Source organism: Phoca vitulina, unplaced genomic scaffold, assembly GCF_004348235.1.
Source record: "Phoca vitulina isolate PV1807 unplaced genomic scaffold, GSC_HSeal_1.0 scaffold30, whole genome shotgun sequence".
NCBI lineage: Eukaryota > Metazoa > Chordata > Mammalia > Carnivora > Phocidae > Phoca > Phoca vitulina.
In genome coordinates, this window is record NW_022589733.1 from 23,585,050 (window position 1) to 23,609,422 (window position 24,373).

Sequence of the window (24,373 nt, forward strand, 5' to 3'; positions counted from 1 at the left end):
AAACTAGGAAAACATCCACCACTTAAGATAAAGTCTAATTTCCTTAAAATAGTGGTGGCTTAAAATCATTAAGGACTGATAATCCAATAGTAAAATGATGAGGCAAGAATGGGCAGCACCCCGAAAGACAAAATACAAATATCCAATAAACTGAAAATTTGCCAACGCTCACTAAATACAAAATGCAATGATGCCATTTATTTTTTGCTACTCAAACTGGCAAATTTGTAAAAATTGATAATATAGAGGATTGGCAAGCAGGAAAGAAAATAGGTATTTTTGTGTCACTATAATAATGTAAATTGGTAAAAACTTTTTGGCAGGGTAAACTGGGAACGGATTAAAATCATAAAGGTCTCCACTGTCTGACCCAGCACCTGTACCTCCAGGAATAGATCCTACAGCGACTTTCACAGGGCAGAGGTGAGTGAGGCTGCGCGCTGTGGCACCATGCCCACCTTCCATGCCTGTCGCTAGAGGGGCCATGAACTAAATGCTGGGGCAGCTAATGCTAGAGCAATGCCATTGCCAAGAGTGAGGTGGGCCTGTGTGCAGGACATGTCACATGTCCAAGATACGCTGCTAAGTAAAGAGGCAGGGTGCACAAAAGCCTGAATAGAATATTACCGTTTTTGTAAAAAAAGTGGATATGTAAACAGAAGGAAATATATCAAATGTTCACCAAAATGCTAATGGTGATTCCAGAGAGGTGGGGATAGAGAGCACTTGCACCTTATATATGTATATATACATACACACACACCTTTTTAATGAGCATATATTAGTCTAATTAGCAGAAAAATACAAATAAAAATGAGTCATGATTAGTAAAGCCTTTCATAATTACTTTAAAATTTCTGAACATAATGAATGATGGGTATAGCTCAAATTTATCTGTCCTTATTCATATAGATGACCTCTGAATTAAAGTAACCAACAGGTCCACTATTACAGATAAAGAGCACTATCGGAGTTTTCACTTGGTCATAACTTCCTTTCCAAACTCTGCTGATTGCCTCCAGGCATAGTGTGACACCCCATGGATAAGAACCCACTGACGTGGCCAGGTGTGTCAGAAACTCACCCAGTGTCTCCCGGCCGCCACGACTGACTCCCAGTGCCTGAGCAAACACAGAACTGCAGGAACAGGAAGGCCCAGATTCTCAAAGGATTCATCTACCCTTGCCAGACCAATCCCTCTGAAGATGCACTGACTTCCATGTTTCTCTCTAAATCGGAGGTTTACAAAAGTACCCAAGATGCTCACCCAGAGAGAAACAGGGACATCCTCTGGCACAGAGAACAGAGGTAAAAGGGATCAGCTGGAACATCTCTGGATTTAGGAGAAGGAAGATGGCCCCAAGGGCAGGAGACATTGGTGGCAGGTCTCCGGTCAGGGACCGAGAAGGGGGAGAGCTCAAGGGTCTCTCTGCCGCTGCTCCCCACATTCCATCCGTGCAGTGGGGCTCACACGCCTGTGCTGTGAAGCCTCTCCCACACTCTACATCTACCATTTCTGCAGGGGCTGGAGGTTGGTCCTATCATCCCAGCAACAAAACAAGCAGGGGATCCTAGGCTCAGCGATTATCCATAGCGACCAGATTATTATAAAGATGGGGAAAAACCATGGCTTAAGGGTGGGAGCAGGGGAGGACTACATTTTCCGAAATGCAAAATTTTCCTTCTACCTTCCCCCATCAGTTGCACAATTTTTGTCTAGTCCAAACGTAATTTAAAATGAGGTAGGTAGTTTCTCTCTCCTCTGCCTTTGTCTTTGTGGGACTGTCGAGGCCTGTGCCATGAAAGCACCGGTCTCCCGTGCAGGCGGAGTGCCGGGGGTGGACACTGGCGACTGGTGGAGCATCTCAGTTGGCTATCTTCTCAATCTCGTCCAAATCATCCGTGTCCAATCTTTCTATTTTCTTATCTGGGGAGAAAAATGAGAATTCGGAGAGAAATCAACGCGGGGCTCCCATGGAGACACACACCTAGGGAAGGGACAGCACGGCAGGGAGAGAGGAAACACACAGGGTTCTGCCCGGCCTAGGAACAGGGCCATGCCTCTGGCCACAGCCATCTTTCCCTTGACCCCAAAGACTCCCGGTGCCTGAGCGAGGGACAACCCTAGGCCCTTCGGCCTGGCCAGGGGGCACTGTCATTCGAGTCCCTGGCCCTGAAAACTCGCCAGGTGTGCTCTTTGAGACTTCCACACTGTAGGAAAGGAGGGGACTGTTACAGGGACACAGGCTTCTCTCGGGGCCACGGGAGAACCCACCCTTCCCCCCTCCTTTGGACTCCCCCTGTGAGGAAGGGCCCTGGCGGGGGCCACTCCCAGCCACTCACTAAAATGCTCCTGGATTCTGTTGAGGATGTTCATGCTGTGCTTGCTGTCAACCATGTTCACTGCCAGGCCCCTCTTGCCAAAGCGGCCCGTGCGCCCGATCCGGTGCAGGTAGGTCTCGTTGTCCGGGTTCCCATCCTTGTCCACGGGGAGGTCAAAGTTGATGACGACAGAAACCTGTTCGACATCAATACCTGCATGAAAGACAGGTGGAGAGGAGTCAGGACGGGAGACGAAAACCACCGCCAACCAAGCGAGGCTGACACGCACCAGCTTCAGGTGGAAGGACGAGTCTGGGGCAGGCCGGCCCTGGGATTCGGGGACGGGGGCACGCAGCAGAACCCAGAGGGAAAAACAGAACTTGGGCAGGTGCTAACAAAATTACACTGCCAGTGAGCGAGCCTCTGCTAGACACCAGTACCTGGAGATGCGGCCAGAACCTCAGTGGGGGCCCCAGAGAGAGCAGGCACTGTCCTGAACCAGTGAGACGCTGGTCCGTGTCCTTCCAGCATCGGGGCCCCTGGCTTCTGTGACAGTTCTTATCTGCCGGGGGAATCCAGTCTCTCCAGCACCAACCCCACGTGGACTCCCTCAAACCAGCGGAGTGCCCTGTACAGGACGACTTCCCTGGCGACCCGGGGCCTGGCGGACAGACGCATTCCCTGCTCACCGCGGGCACACACGTTGGTGGTCACCAGCACCTTCTCTTTGCCCTCTCGGAAGCGCTCGATCACCGCAGCCCTCTGCTCCACCATCATTTCGCCACTCAGCAGGGCCACCTGGTGGCCTTCTTTTGAGAGCTCTGCTGCCAGCCAGCTCGCTGTTTTGCGGGTCTGGAGAGAAGGAAACATTTGAGAAATGAAGGTATCTGAAGAGGGGTTTTTTTTTTTTTTAACGTTTTATTTATTTATTTGACAGAGAGCATGAGCAGGGGGAGCAGCAGGCAGAGGGAGAGGCAGGCTCCTTGAGGAGCAAGGAGGCTGATGTGGGGCTCGATCCCAGGACCCCGGGATCATGACCTGAGCTGAAGGCAGTTGCCCAACCAACTGAGTCACCCAGGCGCCCCTGAAGAGAGTATTTTTGATCTGGAAGACTCTACCTGAAACTTAGTAGCTGAGGATTAAAATTCCTAAAATTGTTAACGTGATATGTTGTGACAGGAAATAACACTGTCACCTGGATATTATCTCACAGAAATATTTAACCTGAATATAATCATGAGGGGGAGAAATGAGAGAAATTCTCAAGACTGCGTACTAGCTTAGACTCTTCAAGATGTTTATGTCATGAAAGGTGGGGAAACTGGTCCAGGTTAAAGGAGTCTGGAGAGACATGACAACTAAGTGCAACAATCTCTGACTGGCTCTTAGGCTTAACAACACCAGGCAGAAGCAATAAAGAACATTTTTGGTACAAGTGGGGAAAATGGAATATGGATGGACTAGACAGGGGATAATATTATTATGTCACTGTTAAAGGAGTGACAGTGGCGTTGGGCTTCTGTAGGAGCACGTCTCATTCTTGGGAAGTACTTAGGTGTGAACTGTCCTGATGTCTACAACTAACTTTAAAATACTTCATCAAGGGCGCCTGGGTGGCTCAGATGGTTAAGCATCTGCCTTTGGCTCAGGTCATGATCTCAGGGTCCTGGGATCGAGCCCCGCATCGGGCTCCCTGCTTGGCGGGGAGCTTGCTTCTCCCTCTCCCTCTACTGTTCCCCCTGCTTGTGCTCTCTCGCTCTGTCAAATAAATAAATAAAATCTTTAAAAAAAAATACTTCACCAAAACCAAAAAGTATGGATGTGTCACACACACAAGCACATGGATAAAAGCAAACTGGCAAAATGTTAACAATAGGTGAAAGGCATAAAAGTGTTCATTTTCCTTTTTTCATCTTTTCTGGAGGTTTGTAATTTTCAGTCTGAGGGTAACACTCTAAAAAAGTTTTCAATTACAAGTCTTCCAATAATAGAGTAAGAATTGTCTCATTCTAGTATCCCTTAACATTTCTGAAGTGTTCTTCAAGTATCTTAAATATTTATCCCTGATTTTTTTTTTGCTATTATCAGTGGAAACCTAGCCTTCCTTTTTGGTTTTTTTTTTGGCACAAACACAGTAAGTTTTTTATTGTTAATCTACTATGTTGTTGTATGCAGAATAAAAAGTACAGGGACTGATCTGTTTGTGCATTCTCACTTCACATTCTTGAATTATAAGTAAGTGAACAAATGATCAGTTACTAACCTTCTATTTTTTAAGTATTTGCCGTTTGAGACTGGAAAACAACTTATATTAATTTTGTAACCAGCTGTCTTGTTTAGTTTCTTATTTTTCCTACAAATATCAGTTGATTCTCTCGGGTTTTCTAATATCGTATCACCTACAAATAATAGGGGCTCTATTTTTTTTTGTAATATATCAGTTTTTCTTTTTCTTTTTTTTTCCCAAGATTTTATTTATTTATTTGACAGAGAGCGATAGAGCACAGGCAGGGGGAACAGTAGAGGGAGAGGGAGAAACAGGCTCCCTGCCGAGCAGGGAGCCCGATGTGGGGCCCGATCCCAGGACCCTGGGATCATGACCTGAGCCACACGCAGGTGCTTAACCATCTGAGCCACCCAGGCGCCCCTATTTTTTTTTTTTTTTAAGTAAGCTCTAGATCAAATGTGGGGCTTAAACTTATGACCCCAAGATCAAGACGTGCATGCTCTACTAAGCCAGCCAGGCACCCCTAGGGACTCGATTTTGAAGCCACTTATACCTCAGGATACTAAGATGAAACTATGTTGCATCTTCACAAACCATTCCTTTCTGGCCACACAGGGCACCTGGTCCTCCTCAGCACTGACGAGGAGCGGGCTGAGAGGAGGGGCAGGCACCCCCTCCGGTGCAGCGCCTCCCCCGGCAGGGCCTCCACTGCTACTCACATGGCAGAAGATCATGGCCTGAGCAATGGTGATGGCCCCGTAGAGGTTACACAAGGCCTGGAACTTCTCATCTCTGTTATTGCACAGGACGTAATACTGCTTGATGGTGTCCAATGTCTCCTCCTCGCGCTTCAGTTTGATAATGTTTGGGTCTGGGACCACTTTCTGGGCAAACTTCCATACGGAGTCTTCGAAGGTGGCTGAGAAAAGCAGCATCTGGCAGTTCCGGGGCAGCATCCTGCAAGGGAAGACCCAGGTATGTGGCATGATCCCGAGTCTTTCCCTGGAAGGAACAGAAAAAGCCGCCCCAGCTTGCATGGTCTACATGCCCAGGAAAGTGGCATAAGGGGGAGGAGAACAGCAAGGAGGAGGTGAGAGCAGCCATGGGGCAGGAATGGGGCTGTTGTTAGATTCCCTAAGTCTCCTTCCTCAACCCACGGTCAGTGCTGATGAGGAAATGGCCCATCGAACAAATGCTTCTGGAAGTACTAAAGTAAAGAACCTGATAGGAGCAAGAAGAAGTGTTTGAAGTAAAAGGAAAAGATGAAGATGCTACAGATCAGGAGGCTGTTCCTCTTGGCTCAAGAGTTCCTACCTCTGGATGCGGATGCTCTGATCTTGGTGGCCCTGAGTAGCTATCATCACGTCAGCCTCATCCAGAACAAACACCTTGATCTTCTTGGGGTCAATGAACTTGAGCTTGGCGCACCAGTCCAGAACAGTCCCAGGGGTGCCAATGACAATGTGCTCACTGATCTTCTGACCTCTTTCCACTGTGGAGACAAGATGTTTTCTGTGGGTATTTCCATGGCAAAACCAGCTTTGGAAATCAAAGCCTTGCCCATCCTTCCAGAGTTAGTAAAACAAGTTAATTCCAGATGTCAAAACATACACACAGGAGTGTTATCCAAAAGTCTTGGGTTCTTCTACTGTAAAGTAGGCACAATGGCACCCATCTCACTGCATCGTGGTCAGGATTCAATCCTCTGGAGTGAACCCTCAATAAGCACCAAGTCCCCTTCCTGCTTCCTCCTGTGATTCAACAGCATCGCACTCATTCTCCTCAGTGCCATTCTTACTCATTTCACATCATACATTCACTCACGGTTCACAGATTTTTCTTCAATTGTAGTTTTGAGTCCCAGGATCCTGGCCCAATGAGTAAATTTTGCTTTGTTAGACATTCTAATGTGTAGACAGTTTTTCTAAGTATAAATTCTCTGGTTTAAAAAACATGTTACTCTCGAATTATAGCTGGTGGGAGCTGAAACTGGCACAACCATCTATCAAAATTACTAATGCACACAGCCTGTGACCAATACTCCATGATTAAGAATTAACCCTGTGTGTATATTAACACGTGAAGTAACACATATGCAAGGCTATGCAAGCATCAGAAGGTAACTAATGAAGCAAAATATGATACGCCAAATGGATGATCCAGTAAAAGTAAAAAACTGCTTAGGAACTGATATGGAACAATCTCCAAAATACATTATTAAATGTGAAAAAAAGTTGCAGAGCAGTTTGCATACCAAAAGAGGCAAAAAAGAATACATGTAACACATGTCCATGTGTGAGTGTACACATGTTAACATATTTATACATACTATGTGCCTGGAGCCACACAGAATACCTCTGGTGTGCCACATGAGAAACTGGTTAGTACTGAGGGCCTGTAGGAAGGAGAACTAGTTGGTTGGGGGTATGGGAGAAAGAAGTTTCTACCACATGGCCTTTCAATTTAAACATGCGAATGTGTTAACTATTTTAAAAACAGAATTTAAAATTTGAGAAGAAGGGTCTTTGGTTAGAAATTCATCAACTACCCACTGGAAAAATTGTGAATTAACTCAAACACATTGTAGTTCTCAACTTCCACTGCCCGTAAGTCCAAACTGAACTTTTAAGAAATAAGTATAAGAAGTAAGTACAGTTAATATATTAGCCCTTCACACATAGTGAAGTCCCATTTATTACAAAACAATCTAGAGAAGACATATGTTGTTACAAGATTCCGGTAACTTCACTTAGATGTACCCACCAGTGTGAGGCATCAAATAAACACACAAATTACATAATCAACCTAATAACTTTTGGGTAAGGTAGTTTTGCTGCATGCCAAAGCATGATGGTTTTCTCCAGGAAAAGCTCTGTGATCATGTGGTGAGCTGAACTAGCCATTTCTCTCTGTGGACTGACAAACTATAGAAAACGAAGCCAGGAATTTGATATCCACTTTCTTGAAAATGAACAGGCTGTCTCTTCAGTGAAAACAATCCACTGTATTTGCTGCCACAATAACATTTAAGCTTTCAAGAGAAAATTAGCGTTTTGGAAGACTTGTATGTGCCACTAAGTTTGAGTTTCTTGAGGTACATAAAGTCCTCTGATGAGTTTGGTGGTAATATTAGGGCAAGCAATTTAAAAAGTTTGTATGATAAGATGTCTCAACATTTAGAACTGTGTAACTCAGTAAGACAGTATTTTCCAAGAGACCAAGGTATTTATTTATTTTTTTTAAAGATTTTATTTATTTATTTGACAGAGAGAGACACGGCGAGAGCAGGAACACAAGCATGGGGAGTGGGAGAGGGAGAAGCAGGCTTCCCGCGGAGCACGGAGCCCGATGCGGGGCTCGATCCCAGAACCCTGGGATCATGACCTGAGCCGAAGGCAGACGCTCAGCGACTGAGCCACCCAGGTGCCCCGAGACCAAGGTATTTTAATGTTAACAGTACGAAAAATTCAGTAACAGGATTTCAGTTTCCAGACTGGAACTAACTCTTAAGTAATTACCACTTGGTAAGTTTTGGTGTAGCCTCCAAAAAGGGTATCTAAAATTATTTGAGGGGCGCCTGGGTGGCTCAGTTGGTTAAGCGACTGCCTTCGGCTCAGGTCATGATCCTGGAATCCTGGGATCGAGTCCCACATCGGGCTCCCGGCTCGGCAGGGCGTCTGCTTCTCCCTCTGACCCTCTCCCCTCTCATGCTGTTTCTCTCTCTCTCTCTCTCTCTCAAATAAATAAATAAAATCTTTAAAAAAAAAATTATTTGAAAGGCCAGATTATCTTCATATTCTTCAAAAGTAAGTTCTTTAAAAATTTCTTAATTTTAGCTTCTAATATGGCAAATATCAACAGATAAAACCTGTATAAACAAAAACGCTTTGGAGTCCTCAGTAATGTTTAAGAGTATAAGAAACCAAAAAGTTTGAGAATCACTGCTCCAGGCAATTATAAACTGTGTCAAAGAAAGGTCTGTCTGTACTTTTTCTAAGGAATGCGAAACTGCTTCCAGAAAGTAACTGTACCAGTGTATACCCCCCACCAGGAGTGTATGGGCATTCATCCTTGGACGTCTTCATCAATACTTAATATTATCAGACTTCATCATTTCTGTCCACCTGAGAGGCATATAGTGGTGTTAACTTAGATTTCTCTGATGACAAATGAGGCTTATTTATCATCTCTTCATATTTACTGGACATCTGAATCCCTTCTTTTGTGAAGTGTCTGTTCAACTGGGCCTCTTTTCCTATTTAGACTGCTTACTTTTTCCTTACTGAGTTGTAGTTTTATACACTGTGATAACTTTTCTAATGAACTGTTTTCTACCTGCCCCCCCCCCCTCCACTTTAGTCCATGTTCTCTACATTACATTCTGTAGAACACAAGGGAGAAAAAACTGGTGGAAGGATTTCTGGTTTTGATAACACCAAGTATCTGTATGTGCTCCTAGTTTACTCTTACTAAAGCTGTGCTTGTTTTTAAACAAAGGGATATGACTCCAACCTACCATCCTCACACCTACTAATCCCTTGTTAGGAATAAGCAGCTTCCAGAACTCTGCATGCTGAATTCAAAATCCTGTTTTCTCAGTGAAGAATGCCAGACTTTAAGAAATCCATGACCCATACAAAGATTTTTACAACTCAAAATCTTCTTTTAAGAGTACAAACGACTGTTAAATAGCAAGTTTAAAACAGATTTGCTGAAAATAATGCAGTAGGCCCTAAGGTCAACTGAACCAGAAAGTTTAATATCATCACACCTTCAAAATTCAAACACCCAACCGCCCTATCCTGCTCACTGCTTAGGTCTCACCCCTTTATACTCACATTTATTGCCTCGAACAGCATAAGCAAGCTTTAGTTCTGGATGAAATTTGCCCATCTGCTCAATCACTTTTCCTGTTTGAAGAGCCAGCTCATACGTTGGGGAGAGGCACAAACACTGGCAGGGAGATCATAAAGGTTGAGTTTATTAGAGCCTCTGTCTATTACTAGACAACAGGCCCTAAAGCAACAATATGCTGATCTAATCACTACTCAAAAGTTCAGGGAGCCACATCCTCTCCAACCAGGTTGCCTTTAGCAGCGAGCCCTGGCTGGGTGGATGCCTTCGGAAGCCACTGTTTAAGACCGCTGCTTCCGAATGAATTCTACCCAGATTGTGGCCTAGTGCTCAGTGCTGTGCCTGAGCCACAGGAAACATTCAGACCCCTTTAGGGGCACCCTCATTAACCGCCCACCAGATGGCACTGCCTTTACCAGGGCAGGCAAGCCAGGGCCCTCAGGATCCCCTAGCCCTCACCTGGGGGTATCTCTCTGCTGGTTCCACTCGGCTGAGCATGGCCAGGACGAAGGCAGCTGTTTTACCAGTACCTGACTGAGACTGCGCAATCAGGTTCTGTGGGCTAGATCAAGGAAGAATAGAAATGAAAATAATATTCGTTAATAAACACAATACAGTGTCAAAAAGTTCTTTCTGGGTGGTAGGCATACGGAGCTTTCTCCCTTTAATCCAGGTTTTCTGCACTGAGCACAATGATAAATTTTTTATATGTTGTCAAAAAACTGCTTAAATATTAAGGGACATAGTGATTTAGATGGGTTCACACCAAGAAATCTTCACTCTAGACTCCAGCACAGGTAGAGTGTCCTAATTTTGTACCCTAGGGGCCCCATGGAAATTAACACTGCAGAGTTAAATCTGTGCCAAAGCAAATCCCCGAAGACATTTTCTGCGAAGCTATAATGTGTCTCCAAGACTTGGCTCCCTCTGTGTGTTCCCTTTCCCTTCTTTATGAAAATGCAAGACACCAAGTCAAACAGATGCTTTAGAGGGAACTTTCACATTTTACTTCACATAACCCAGTCAGGGAAATAGGTACAATTTTTGTCATTTTTTTTTTTTTTAAAGGTTTTATTTTTTTGAGCGAGAGAGGAGAGACAGTGAGAGAGTACAAGTGGGGAGGAGAGGGAGAAGCGGGCTCCCCGCAGAGCAAGGAGCCCGATGCGGGGCTCGATCCTAGGACCCCGGGATTATGACCTGAGCTGAAGGCAGACGCTTAACCGACTGAGCCACCCAGGCGCCTCAATTTTTGTCATTAAATAAGAAAAAGAGTTGAATGGAAAAGGTTACTACATAAAGTAGGATGCCAATTATCTACAGTTTAGGAGTCGGCTAGAGTTTCTCTCCTTTTCTGCCACTCCCGGCACTCACTCATGTGCACTCTCAAATAAAGCTTTTTTTAAAAAAACCCGATTTTTAAAATTGCACAGAATAACAACATTGGCTTTCTCTATCAGTTTTGTTTTAAAGATTTTTTTAAAAGATTTTATTTATTTGAGAGAGAGAGGGAGAGAGAGTGCACACACATGAGCAGGGGCAGAGGGAGAAGCAGGCGGGAGCCCGATGCGGGGCTCCATCCCAGGACCCTGGGATCATGACCTGAGCCGAAGGCAGACGCTTAACTGACTGAGCCACCCAAGCACCCGTTTTAAAGATTTTTATTTATTTTTTAAAGCAACTTCTACACCCAATATGGAGCTTGAACCTACAACCCCAACATCAACAGTCACATGCTCTACCAACTGAGCTAGCCAGGTGCCCTCTTCTCTATCAGGTTTCTAAATTTTTTTTTAATTTTTAAAAAGATTTTATTTATTTATTTGAGAGAGAGAGAAAGAGAGCATGTGCATGCGAGTGGGCGTGTGAGTGGGGAGTGGAGCAGAGGGGGAAGGAGAGGGAAAGGGAGAGAATCTCAAGCAGACTCCATGCTAAGTGTGGAGCCCTATGTGGAGCTCGATCTCACAACCCTGAGATCATAATCTGAGCTGAAACCAAGAGTTGGACGCTCAACTGACTGAGCCACCCAGGTGCCCCATCAGTTTTTATGGTTAAGTGGGAAAGGGAGACGCTGTACCAAATTCCAACTGACTCTCTGCACTTGCTCAAGTGGTTTCCCTGAAGAAACATGCTGTCCCAAACATCCCATCTTGTTCTCAAGAACAGTAACAGTTATTGGTGTAAAACATTAAACCAAATCCTGAAGAACTACACTTGAGGTCTGCATACTCACGGCTCAGCAAGCATCATGGGTAATGCGTTCTCTTGTATCTTGGATGGTCGATTGAAGCCCATGGCATAGACTCCCTGGAGAAGCTGTGGTTTCCTAGAAGTCCAGGGAGAGAGAGGATGGATTCCTAGTTGTTCAAGTTGTTTTAAAAGCCTAGAATTTTATCTTTCCCTAAATCTAACACAGTATAAAGCTTCCTATCTTTGTCAGACATATTTTTCTAATGCCTTAAAAAATATCTAAAATGAAACCAAGCCACCATCTTTCCCTACTAAATCTTAATCTGCAACTTTTTTTTTTTTTTAAAGATTTTATTTATATTTGACAGCATAAACAGGGGGAGCAGCAGGAGAGGGAGAAGCAGACTCCCTGCTGAGCAGAGAGCCTGATGCAGGGCTCGATCCCAGAACCCTAGTATCATGACCTGAGCCGATGGCAGACGCTTAACTGACTGAGCCACCCAGGTGCCCCTTAATCTGCAACTGTTGTGCAATTCCGAAAATACAGACTAGTTTCTGTTCCTGGAGAAATTCATGCTTTCAGCAGACCCACAAATATGACTGGCCTTGAAGGACAAATGTTCCCTGGATATCGCAAGAATGGTATGTATTAATTCATATAAATTTTATAATTTGCATAAAATGAATTATAAAAGGCATATCTAAAAATATACTGCTTACTATACCACTGAGATATAGAAGTCCCTTTAAGGAACAAGATTCAGTTTTAATTTCTTGGGTAGATGTTAAATTGAACCACAGTCATTTTGTATTCCATGGTCCTTCCAAAGCCAGCTGTGCAAATACTCAGGACAATCAAGAAATAAGAAAATTGATTCAACCAGTTTCTAGTACCTGATTTACAGTAAATAGGTAGGAGTGTTCAAATACCATACTGAACTTTCCAAATGCTATTATTTATTATGTCTAGTCAAAAATCAAGAACAGGAAAGCACCAGCTTATGTAAGTAGCTGCACAACAAATATCAACTAAAGTTGTTCTTCCATCGCATTTACAATAAGCTCCCTGCTACCTCCACATTGACAGGGTGTTCAACAAAAATCCCACCAGATTGTAAAGAAGAGTCAAACCAAGTCAAGACTTCTGTTCTCTGAACCTTCCTTGGAGTAAACAGGCTCTCTAAGTGGCAAATTCTTCTGGCATATGTTGGTTCTCAGATACAAAGACCTCTGAAAGCATAACCTTTGGTGTCTTCTGTTTGGAAGAAAAGGCTATGAAGCTCAGCAGATTTTGATTTGATTGCTAAGGAAACAAAGTCACAACTGAATGAAGATCCAAATGATCCAAGAGCTTCCAGTGGTTCATTATTTTTCTCTTATTTTGCAGATTAACTCAAAAATTTTAAGTACAAAACAAACCAAGGCAACTTAGATTTCATTCTTTGTTTCCTCTAGCCAACGACTACTAAATCAGAGAGAACTTGACTTTTCAGAGAAGACAGTTCCTCACTGGTTGGACTGAGAGCTCAAGTCCTTTAAATGAAAAGGGGTTTAAAAACCATCAATACTTGGAAAAGCAAACTGTCACTTCAGGAAACAAAAGAGCACATCTCACTGCCCTGATATAGTTTATAAACAGAAGCAGAGATGACAGATTCACTGAATGAAGCCCCTGATAGAGGAAATACACATAGAAAAATATAATTTCCTGAGAACATTAAAAAAAAAAGCCGTGCTTTAAAAAACTTTTTCTTAGCTATCACTTCATTAATGACTTGATTTGGTTTTAGTTAGCTCTCATATTTTAAATGTCTCTTACTCTAAAGCAGTGGTAATAAGTTGGCAAGAATGTAGCGCCTATTTGCCCACAGTGGGCATACTAAAGATTTTACTGATAAGGCAAAGAATCTATTAATTCCACCACTTTCTTATTCACCAGCTATTTTCTATGATTCCGGTCCTGGCAGGCAGCAAGAACGGTAGTTATGTCTTATGTTACTCATGACACCCAGCACAGTAGCATTTACATAAACCAGGGATTCACAAACACTTCTTTACTAAATATGCTGAGGGAAACAAAAAACTTGGTATGACCTTCCGTAATTCTGCCTTTAAAATAAAGAGATGTTAGAAGTAATTCTTAGCACAGTGCCGTAAATGTGCTCCCTTGTGGCTTAATTCCAGGTTCTGAATTTTTTTTTTTTTTAAATTCCAGAATATTGAAGGCTGCTTTCCGCTGTAGGTACTGGGAATCCTGCATAGACTCTTTTGATCGATTATGTAAAAGCAGATAAAGTGTTCTCAAGACCGTAAACCCTGTAGTCTAACAAAAGGGCTTACCTAATAAGAAATGTTCCTGACATCCAGAAATCACCTGTCAGCCAATATTTTATTGAAAGTTCTAAGAGCATAAAAGAAAAAAGACTTTCAGCTATGATGAATAAATTTGTGGCATTTAAAAATCCCTCCCAAGAGGAGGAGAACTGGGTAGCCAAGAGACAAGGGTGGGAGGGAAACCATCACCGTAAACTTTTCCATACTTTCTCACTTTCGAATCATGTGAATTATTAACTAGTCAAAGAAGCAAATACATTAAAATTCTTAAAAATACAGATAGAAAGTAAAACTCCCAAAAGAGCTCTGAGATGCTAAGTTTTAGAAAGGCGGGACCAACAAGGAACAGCTGTTCAGGGAACAGACACTCACAGCCGAAGCTCCTCAAAGGACTTCACTGAGTAGAGCGGGGAGTTTGGGTCCCGCTGCAGGACTTCCACCTGGTTTGTGTTATCCACAAGGTTGCTTCTGATCAGCTTGTTGAGTAAGGACTGGGCAGCTCTGTCCTCTGTCAGGAAGAAACCAGCAGGTTGTCTTCATACTCATTTGGCAAACCCACCCTCGTGAAATCTCTTTCTCCCTGGCTCTGTACCAGCACCAGGGCAGCCGAGCATGGCTGGAGAAAAACAATCACACTGACAGGTCTCACTTCAGATTCTTGACCACTAGACTCAAATGGGCTGCCCTGCCCTGTAAGTCTTCATGTTTCTATTCTCCACTCATTCACTCTTCTCAGATCTCCACCTCCACCTCTCTTCTCAGCCCTCCACATTCTCACTGATCTGATGAACCTGCGTCTTCCTTCACAGAGAAGTACGAGTGATCAGAAGCACCTCCACACACTGCGGTGACACACCTACACACCCACCTGCATTTGTGCGCAGGCTCTCTACGTCCGCTCCGGTAACCTGGGATGAACAGCCTGTGCTCAAGGCTAATCCCTGCACTGGTACAACAGGTCCCCGCCCCTCTTGCCTATAAGGATATTTCTCCCCACGCTAACTCCTTGCATTATCAGTTTCCCCCTACACTGGAACACTCCCCCATCGCATGTGCACACATTTTAACATCTCGTTATAAACCTGCTTCCTCCTTTTTCCCCCAACCAGTTGCTGCCCCATTTCTCTATTCCCCTTTATAGGACAGTCCCTGAAAAGGCTGTCTACACTCATTGTCCCCACTTCCTGTCCTCCCCTTCTGCTGAATATACACTGAATAGGCTCTTGTATTTAGCCTCTGCACTTGACCTCAAAGGCCCTTGTTGAGCACACCAATGGCTTCTACACGGCTAAATCAAGTGAACAGTCCATTTTTATATCTTCTTAATCAATTTATTACCTATATTTGACTACCTACTTTTGAAACACTTCCTTCTTCTGGTTTCTGGATACCCCTCTCTTTTAGTTCTCCTTCTATCTATTTCTCAATCTCCTTTGTGATTCCTCCTCATCTCTTCGATCTAGTGCCTCGGGCTCCAGAAAGGCAAATCCTGGGTCATACGCCGTTTCTTGCTACAGAGTTTTAAAAAGTAATTACCTTTCTCTTCTTCTTCTGTTTTCTCTGCAGTGGCATTGGTTTTAATAACACCTACACAAGAAAACAGGTGTCATCATGCAAAAGGCAAATTTCAAACCCACCCAAAAGGTGTGACAACAGAAATACTAAATCTTAGGTAAGTGATGAAAATATAAATATTTGGCATTTCTTTATATTTAGTGGGTTTTTATTCCTAGAAAGCACATAAGAAAATTTCAACTTTCTAGATATGTTGGCTAACTTCACAGGGCTCAGAATATGTCACCTCTAACTTGCTTATCCTATTTGAAAATATACTATTATTTTAGCAAACACAATCAGACATGAGAAGAAAATAAAAATATTAAAAATTAAAAGGAAGAGATAAAATGATCACTTTTTGTGGATTACAGGATTATAAGCCTGCAGGACTAAGTATTAACTTAAAAATGACTACAAAATAACATATCTCAGCAAAAGATAAAAATGCTAGGTACAAAATAAATAAATAGAAATCAGTAGCTTTCATAAATACAGAAATATAACTGAAAAAATACTACTTATAATAGCAACTAAAAAGATGAAATCCTGCTCCCAGATTAATGAAGTTAACAAAAAATATGCAAGACTTATATAGAGAAATCTTTTTTTTTTTTAAGATTTTATTTATTTATTTGACAGAGAGAGAGCGCACAAGCAGGGGGAGCAGCAGGCACAAGGAGAGGGAGAAGCAGGTCTCTGAGGAGCAGGGAGCCCGATGTGGGGCTCGATCCCAGGACCCTGGGATCAAGACCTGAGCCAAAGGCAGTCGCTTAACCAACTGAGCCACCCAGGTACCCCTATATGGAGAAATCTTTAAAACATTCATAAAATAATGCAAAAAGTATAGCTAAAATGCCAACAGATAAATTAAAGTGGAATTCTAAGATATTCAATTAACCCAAAAGGCAGGAAAAGAGGTAGAGAAACTATGAGAGACAAACAAATCAAATAGTAAAACTGCTTAACTAAACCCACCATATCAATTTTAACCCACCATTTATATTAAATGTAAATGGATACAAAAGGCGTCCAAACTGGAAAGGAAGAAGTAAAACTGTCAATATTTCCAGATGACATGGTATTATATATAAAAAGCCTAGGGGCGCCTGGGTGGCTCAGTCATTAAGCATCTGCCTTCGGCTCAGGTCATGGTCCCAGGGTCCTGGGATTGAGCCCCACATCAAGCCCCACATCGAGCCCCGCATCGGGCTCCCTGCTCGGCAGGAAGCCTGCTTCTCCCTCTCTCACTCCCCCTGCTTGTGTTCCTTCTCTCACTCTGTCTCTGTCAAATAAATAAATAAAATCTTTAAAAATAAATAAATAAATAAAATAAAAAGCCTAAAGATGCCATCAAAATAGTGTTAGAACCAATCAATGAATTTAGTAAAGTTGCAGGATACAAAAATCAAAAACACAAAAATCTGGTGTGTTTCTATACACTAATAATGAACTATTGGAAAGAGAAATTAAGAAAACAATTCCATTTACAATTGGGTTAAAAATAATTAAATACCTAGGAATCAATTTTTTTTTTAAGATTTTATTTATTTATTTGAGAGAGAGAGAGAGAGAAACAGCATGAGAGGGGAGAGGGTCAGAGGGAGAAGCAGGCTCCCCGTCGAGCCGGGAGCCCGATGTGGGACTCCATCCCAGGACTCCGGGATCATGACCTGAGCCGAAGGCAGTCGCTCAACCAACTGAGCCACCCAGGTGCCCCCTAGGAATTGATTTAACCAAGGAGGTGAAAGACCTTTATACTAAACACTGTAAGACACTAATGAAAGAAACTGAAGACACAAATAAATAGGAATATTTTCCTTACTCCTGGATTGGAAGAATACTGTTAAAATGTCTATATATCAAAAGCAATACACAGAATCAATGCAAGCCCTATCAAAATTCCAATGGCATTCTTCACAGAAATAGAACAACTTAAAAATTTGTATGGAACCACAAAAATCCTGAAAAACCAAAGCAACCCCCCCCCCAAAGCAATCTTGAGAAAGTAAAACAAAGCTGGAGGCATCATGCTCCCTGATTTCAAACTATATTACAAAGCTATATAATTAAAACAGTATGGTACTTGCATAACAACAGACACATTGACCAATGGAACAGAGCAGAGAACCCAGAAATAAACCCATGCATATATGGTCAACTAATTTATGACAAAGGAGCCAAGAATACACAACAGAGAAAGGGCAGTCTCTTCAGTAAATGGTGTTGGGAAAAATGGACAGCTATATGTAAAAGAACAGAACTGAACCACTATCTTAACCACACACAAAAATTAACTCAAAATGGATTAAAGACTTGAACGTAAGTTCTGAAACCTTCAGAAGGAACCAACCCTACTGACACCTTGATCTCAGATATCTGGCCTCAAGAACTACAAGACAATAAACTTTGACTGTTTAAACCACTCAGTTTGTGACCTGGCATGGCAGCCCTAGCAAACTAATAGAGAGTAAGAACTGGCTAAATGACAATCCGGGACAAAAAGGAAGCCTTTCACCTGTTTATACTTTGAGTTTTGAACCCAGAGTAACTTTTCAAAAAATTAAATAAAAAATTTAAAGAAACACTATCAAATGAACAGTGGCAGGAGTCAGAGACTAGATAAAATCTGGAAAACGAATGTGTCCTTTTCAGTAATGCAACCGAATTTACTGGCTCTCAAATACAGTGCTGTATTTGAGACAAACATTATGCTGAATCAAAGTGCCTTTCCACACAGGAGCTCCTAAGGGAAAGCAGAAGAGCACATGCATAGCTTGTATCCAGCTAGTAGTTACAAGTGACTCACCATTGGTATCTGGTTTGACTTTTTCTTCCTTGATTTGCAAATTACTCATCTGAATGGGAATAAAAGGAAACACAGTTAAGCAGATGACCCATAAAAGGAAACACAGTTAAGCAGATGACCCAATCAAAGGAAGTCCCTTGAGCAAAGAGAAGTTCCCTAGTGAAAGTCTAGCAGCACCTATATTCAGGGAGCTGTCCTGCTCAAGCAGAATTCCTACAGGCTTGGGTGAAGACATCATTTCATATCTTCAAGAACCTTAAAGGGGTGGGGCGGGCAGGGGTGGACTAAACAGAGCAGATGGGAAAAAAGTTTGACAGCAATCTCAAACCTCTACTTTTCTTCCAACTTACGCTCTTTCTAGAACATCTACCTTCATTAAATACCTATGATAGCCTTTCAATGGCACACACACTCACTGTTCCCTTCTTTTTAGTCCTGAAACCCACACTGTATTAATGCAACACTTAGCAAATAAATTATAGCCTTCTTTCCTGCCTTATCAACCACCTCCACTATGAGTTAGGTAAAAAAGTTATTACGATGAAAAAATCGACAAATTCATACTCCTGATTTAGAATATTTTGGAAACGTGAATGGAAGGTTTTTATTTATTTATTTTGGTCACTAGTCCTGGTCAATGCAAACTTGCTTACTAAGCTGCAAATTAAAGTGCAAGCAGAGCAATAATTTATACATTTGTAATGAAGTCTCCAATCTCATGAGACCTATTTTTCCATATTCAAGGTATTGTTAAGAGTAAGGGTGTGAGGGAGAGCCTGGGTAGCTCAGTCATTAAGCGTCTGCCTTCGGCTCAGGTCATAATCCCAGGGTTCTGGGATTGAGCCCCGCATTGGGCTCCCTACTCATCGGGGAGCCTGCTTCTCCCTCTCCCACTCCTCCTGCTTGTGTTCCCTCTCTCGCTATGTCTCTGTCAAATAAACAAAAATCTTTAAAATAAAAAAAAAAATAAAAAAATCTTAGAAAAAAAAAAGAGTAAGGGTGTGATACAGAAAGGGTATTATAAAGCTATGTTGTCAGGTTCTGAGAAGCACCCCAAATCAAGCACTAGACCCCAAGCCCTGCCCCCAAAATGATCCTTCAATTGATGCAATCATTCATTATCCTTATGATAACCACCATTGTTTCCTGAGGGTATTTAGAAATATTTCCTCCTCCCTTCCCCCACCCCTCAACTGACCCTGCTCTTGGTCTTTGGGAGAAGTCCACCCTCACACAGTGGGGATATTCATCGCATCTCTTTTGAAAACCAGGTCTTCCAGAGAAAAATCAAATCAACACACTACTGGAGATGGACACCCTTTCCCAAGGCCAGTAGGAAGGTTGGCACATAACAGAGAAGGTATTTTATACCAGAACTTATCCACTGATGAACCCTCATTTTTAGGCTAATACACAGGGATCCACAGAAGCCAACTAATCTTGGGATGGGCTGAAAATGCAAATGAGACAGTCTGGAGTCCCCAAACCAACCAAGTTGATTAGTCTCAAAGCCTGCCTGATGAAAATATGGTTATGAAACCATAACCAAATCTATTGTATTATAATTTGACAAATACATGTGCTAACAAAAGATGACGTGTTTAGAAGCTAGAAAGATCTAAGAACTTGTCAGCATTTATTTGGCTGCATTCAAGGGGAGAATTACCGGCAGATGAGTATTCCTATCTTGAGAGACTTAACTCCACCATGGGAAAGAGGCAGGCCAATCAACTCTCATTCTCCTTCATTCTGTATTCATCTTCAGTGAGGAACCTTCTGATTATTAATCATGCCTCTCACAGAAGGCAGTGTCCTTGACACTGGACACAGGTTTTCAGTTATGATAAAAGCATCCTTCCTCTATCCAAATTAACAGAGTAGCTCTGAAGGGTGGCTAAATTTCCGTCAGTCTCAGAGTCCCTGATCCATGAAGGGGTGAACTCAGGCACTCAAAGACACTTCAACAAGGCTTCAAGATCTACCTCTAGGACAACTCTAATTGCAAAAGGGTCAGATTATGTCTCTAAAAAATTCTTAGGGTTGCCTTTGGGTTTTTGTTTTTGGCTGATCAGGGAAAGGGAAGGAATTAAACTGGTGATATGGCCAGAAAGAGGTAGCAAAGGAAGCCATTTGTGTTGGAAGAGATGAAAAGTGACAAGTGAATTGGCATCAGGTTCTTTCTAGTAATTCAAACTCTCAGAATCTTTTATCAGGGTTCCTAAAAATGCATCCAAACTAAACTGCTGGACATACCACTCCTTCCCCTCCAAACTCGTTTTTATATGCAGGGAAGACTCAAGGTACATCCTTGACTACATAAGCTTAAACCAAACAAAAATCCTCACTGTGTGTAAGTTAAGATCTTTTTTAAGATTTTATTTATTTGTCAGAGAGAGACAGAGAGTGCACACAAGCAGGGGGAGCGGCAAGCAGAGGGAGAAGCAGGCTCCCTGCAGGACTACACCCCAGGACGCTGGGATTATGACCCGAGGCGAAGGCAGACACTTAACCAGCTGAGCCACCCAGGCGTCCCATAAGATCTTTATCATTGTGCGTACTCTGTCATCTTCTCTGTCATTTTCATTCACTACCTGTACACTTGAGAGCATGGTCACATGATAACCTAACATCATAAATTATTTTTAAGCTAAGTTACACAAGTCTACATGGTAAAATAAAAAAAAGGGGGGGTGGTCTTCCCCAACTATTAGGAAGCAATGTTTTGTTTTTAAAAATTTTATTACTTGAGAGAGAGAGAGAGAGAGCTTGCGTGAGCAGGGGGGAGGGAAAGAGAGGGAATCCTAAGCTGACTCTGCTCTGAGCAGGGAGCCCGACTCAGGGCTAGATCGAATGACCCCAAGATTATGACCTGAGCCAAAACTAAGAGTCGCATGCTCAACCGACTGAGCCACCTGGATGCTCCTAGGAAGCAGTGCCTTAACACATTTATTTATACCAGCCTCCTGAGAAGCAGAGTGATTAAAAGCAGATACCAAGTATGGATATTTACAATATCCATAATATCATAGCTAGATTAGAGTCATAGGCTTAAAAAGATTTGAAACCAAGTCTCAGTAACTTTTAGGAAAGATCTGGTGCGAAACAGCGGATCTTAAATCCTACTGTGCCAGAACCTTATCCTTTGTAATACTCTTTGATTTCTTTGTGGGTAACAGCCAGTTTTATTACCTGCCCTGATTCTTCTCCTGAACTCCAATGCCACATTTCCAAATGCAAGATAGGTGCTGTGCAGAAAACAGTTAACACAGCTAACAGTTTCCTATCCTTAGAAAAGCCAGCTTGCAAGGTTGGCCGCTGTCCTGCATCTGGGGACTTGGACTTCCTAAGGGTTCCCACCATTCCTAGAACTGCTGAGGGGGTTTGCTATGCCTAAACTGTTTGAAAAACATGTGACTTATGTTAAACACCTGCTTTCCTTCTGCAAGCCTGGAATTTTGGTACACGCTAGGCAGAGGGTGACTTTGTCCCGCCCCCCCAATAAGAACCCTGAGAACTGAGTCTCTAATGAGCTTCCCTGACAACACTTCACATGTGCTGTTACAATTAGCTGCTGCAGGACTTAATCAAGCTGAGTATGTAAGTCCACTAGGAGAGGACTCTCGAAAGCTGATTTCCTCTGGACTCTGCTAGATGTGCCTTTTCCTTTTGCAAATGTTGCTTTGTATCTTTTCATTGTAATAAATCATAGCTGCGAGTACAATTTTATGCTAGGTCCTGTGAGTTTTCCCAGGAAATCACTGAACTTGGACTATTCTTGGGGATTCTCAACACAGGTACTTACCAAGATGTCCTCCTTACCTCAAAATCAGAAGAGCCAATCCTCCATGTCAAATCTGCCCTTCCTCCCACTTCCCTAGTCCTGTTATTAGCATTTTACTAATACCACCTGTGGGCTCCTGACTGCAAACAGCAACCTTTGCCTTTTTCTTAAATCCTACTCTTTATACTGCCATAATTCTCCTAAATCCGTCTCTTCATTGTCACTTCCACCACCCAACAACATACGCCCTCTCTGGGCTAGAGGAACTGCCACACTGATTGCCTTTCCTTCGGACATCACTCCTTCTAATATTCTCTGTAGTTTGATAAATCTTCCCAGCTCTCAGATCTAATCTTGTCCCATATCCTCCCAAAAAATCCCCAGATCGACCAAGTTAAGTCTCTCCTAAGTTTTCAGTTAACGTTGCAAAGTACACTCTATACGATATTTTCTGTACAGCTATTACAACCTATAAACGTAGGCTGCAGCAAAAATGAGTTGATTCTTGCTCTCTAGACAAGTCCAGCCCCTTTGTTCATTTTCTCCTAAAATGCCATTCACCTCTATCTTAAATGATTCATCCTCTAACATCCATTTGAAATGTAAACTTCACAAGGAATTTCCCTATTTCCTACTCATAAACGTCCTCTCCCCACTCAGAGATCACTTACCACATTATTCTTACCATTTTCACAGCACTTCCCACATTCTCACCTTCCCATCTAGACTGTAAAGATTCTTCCTATACTCCACTGGATTTAGCCCGTAACATTTGCTGACAAACTGACAATCCTCCCAAAGTAATCAAGGATGACTGGAAAAGAAATGTAACTTAGCCATTAAAAAGTTATAAGACTTCAGACTATCAAACTAACACAAACTATTAAAATCAATAGTGCATTATCACTAAACAAACCTAAACTAAGATATAAGAACAGAAAACCAGTTTACACTCTAATTACCTTCCAGTTGAATGCATCTTCATTAATCAAAGAACCAGTATATGAAATTAAACATCACTTCAAACATAACGAAACAATTTGTAGGACCTCCCGCCGACATTTGCAGTAGATTGAAACACTAAATCTAAACCTGAATCTCTTACTCTTCAAAGATCTACAAACTGCCAACCATGTTAAGCACAAACCTAAAAATGTTTAGCACAAATCACTCAGAAAACACACAAGAGAATCACCATCTAAATTTCCCCACAACCCTCCCCCCCTCGAGAAGGCGGTGCAACAGAAAAAAACATACAAAGTGGGAACAAATTTGCTACAGGGCAAAAAAAAGTCTTTAACTAGCCCAGATGAAAAGAACAAGGCCGACGTTAGTCTCTTTCGCCCCCGGCACAAATCGGGGCTACGTGATTCCCCGCGGCAAACTCTACGGAGATGTGGGCCACAAGCCTGCCCAACCCGGGTAGCTCCCTGGGCTCCTATTAGGGTCCGCTCGGGCCCCTGCTACGTTCGCCCCGCGTGAGCTGAAGCCACTGACCGACTTGACAGCCGCTTCCTGCTCGTCCACTGCCAGGGCCCACGAGTCGGTGGCCATGATCTGACGGGAAGGGAGGCCGACTCGCGAAAAAATTCACCGCACGCGTGCCAACACCTGCCCTGCGTCCCCGGCCTGCGCGAGAACCTCCCCCACACGGACCGGAAGCGACGGTGCCGAAAGTGACGTCAGTTCCCGCCCGGCGGAGGCGTCACTATTCCGCGGCGCGCCGGGCGTGCACTGCCGCGTCGCCTCTTTTGGTCGTACGCCGCCGACGCGAGTCTACCTCGGACTTGCCCGGGAGCACCGTCTTCGCGCCTTGAAGTCCCCAAGCTCTGCGAAGTCAAACTCTTAGTCCTCACTTTATTGCCTTACTTCGCACGAAGTAACCCATGTTTTATTTTAAGCCTGTCACGTGTCTTTGTGAATTCTAAAGACTTAAGGTAAGTCCCATGAGAATGCTGTAGATGGCCGGTTTCTGCTGTTAAGAACGCGGTAGCATGTAAGACAACAAAAATCAAAACGAAACCAAGAGCCCTTAGACCCCCGTAATTCCACCACTCCGAATACACACAGCAGCGTTATATTTTTCTTCTGGGTCCTTCCAGTCTTCATCCATATGCATCAAAGCACGGGTGCTTTACATAGACCTGAACGTACACATATAATTTTAAATTTGACCTTTTTATTATGTGGCTAAGTATTTTTTCGTGTTATAATTATCGATTTCATGGCATTGTAATAGTACATCAAACCCATATCGCATAAATTACCTAACTCCCCTACCTCTGTCACCTTGGGGATATAGGTT

General features: G+C 43.0%; 1 protein-coding gene across 2 annotated transcripts; it reads right to left on the reverse strand.

Moving 5' to 3' along the window:
• Nucleotides 1-416: 416 nt before the first annotated feature.
• On the reverse strand, nucleotides 417-23,728 carry DDX19A (DEAD-box helicase 19A). 2 transcript variants are annotated; one of them, XM_032424301.1, is made up of 12 exons: nucleotides 23,566-23,728; nucleotides 18,288-18,336; nucleotides 15,461-15,511; nucleotides 14,297-14,432; nucleotides 11,634-11,726; nucleotides 9,863-9,965; nucleotides 9,388-9,502; nucleotides 5,864-6,041; nucleotides 5,269-5,506; nucleotides 3,012-3,174; nucleotides 2,344-2,535; nucleotides 417-1,927 (listed from the first exon to the last, which is right to left on the reverse strand). In XM_032424301.1, the coding sequence occupies exons 1-12, from the start codon at nucleotides 23,620-23,622 to the stop codon at nucleotides 1,866-1,868; spliced, it is 1,437 nt and encodes a 478-aa protein (XP_032280192.1). In that variant the 5' UTR covers nucleotides 23,623-23,728; the 3' UTR covers nucleotides 417-1,865. The 2 variants fall into 2 exon arrangements, with proteins under 2 accessions (XP_032280192.1, XP_032280193.1); XM_032424302.1 differs by lacking the exons at nucleotides 15,461-15,511; nucleotides 18,288-18,336; nucleotides 23,566-23,728 and adding an exon at nucleotides 13,931-13,991 and having other exon boundaries at nucleotides 14,297-14,377.
• Nucleotides 23,729-24,373: the final 645 nt, after the last annotated feature.

What these genes read in the sequence shown, in the direction of transcription:
- DDX19A (XM_032424301.1), bottom strand. Translation starts at nt 23,622, where the DNA reads ATGGCCACCGACTCGTGGGCCCTGGCAGTGGACGAGCAGGAAGCGGCT. An exon ending in AGGAAGCGGCTGTCAAGTCG is followed by an intron (nt 18,337 to 23,565) that starts GTCAGTGGCTTC and finishes ATTCCCATTCAG; the next exon opens with ATGAGTAATTTGCAAATCAA. An exon ending in CAGAATCCAGGAGCATTTTA is followed by an intron (nt 1,928 to 2,343) that starts GTGAGTGGCTGG and finishes TTTTCTCCCCAG; the next exon opens with ATAAGAAAATAGAAAGATTG.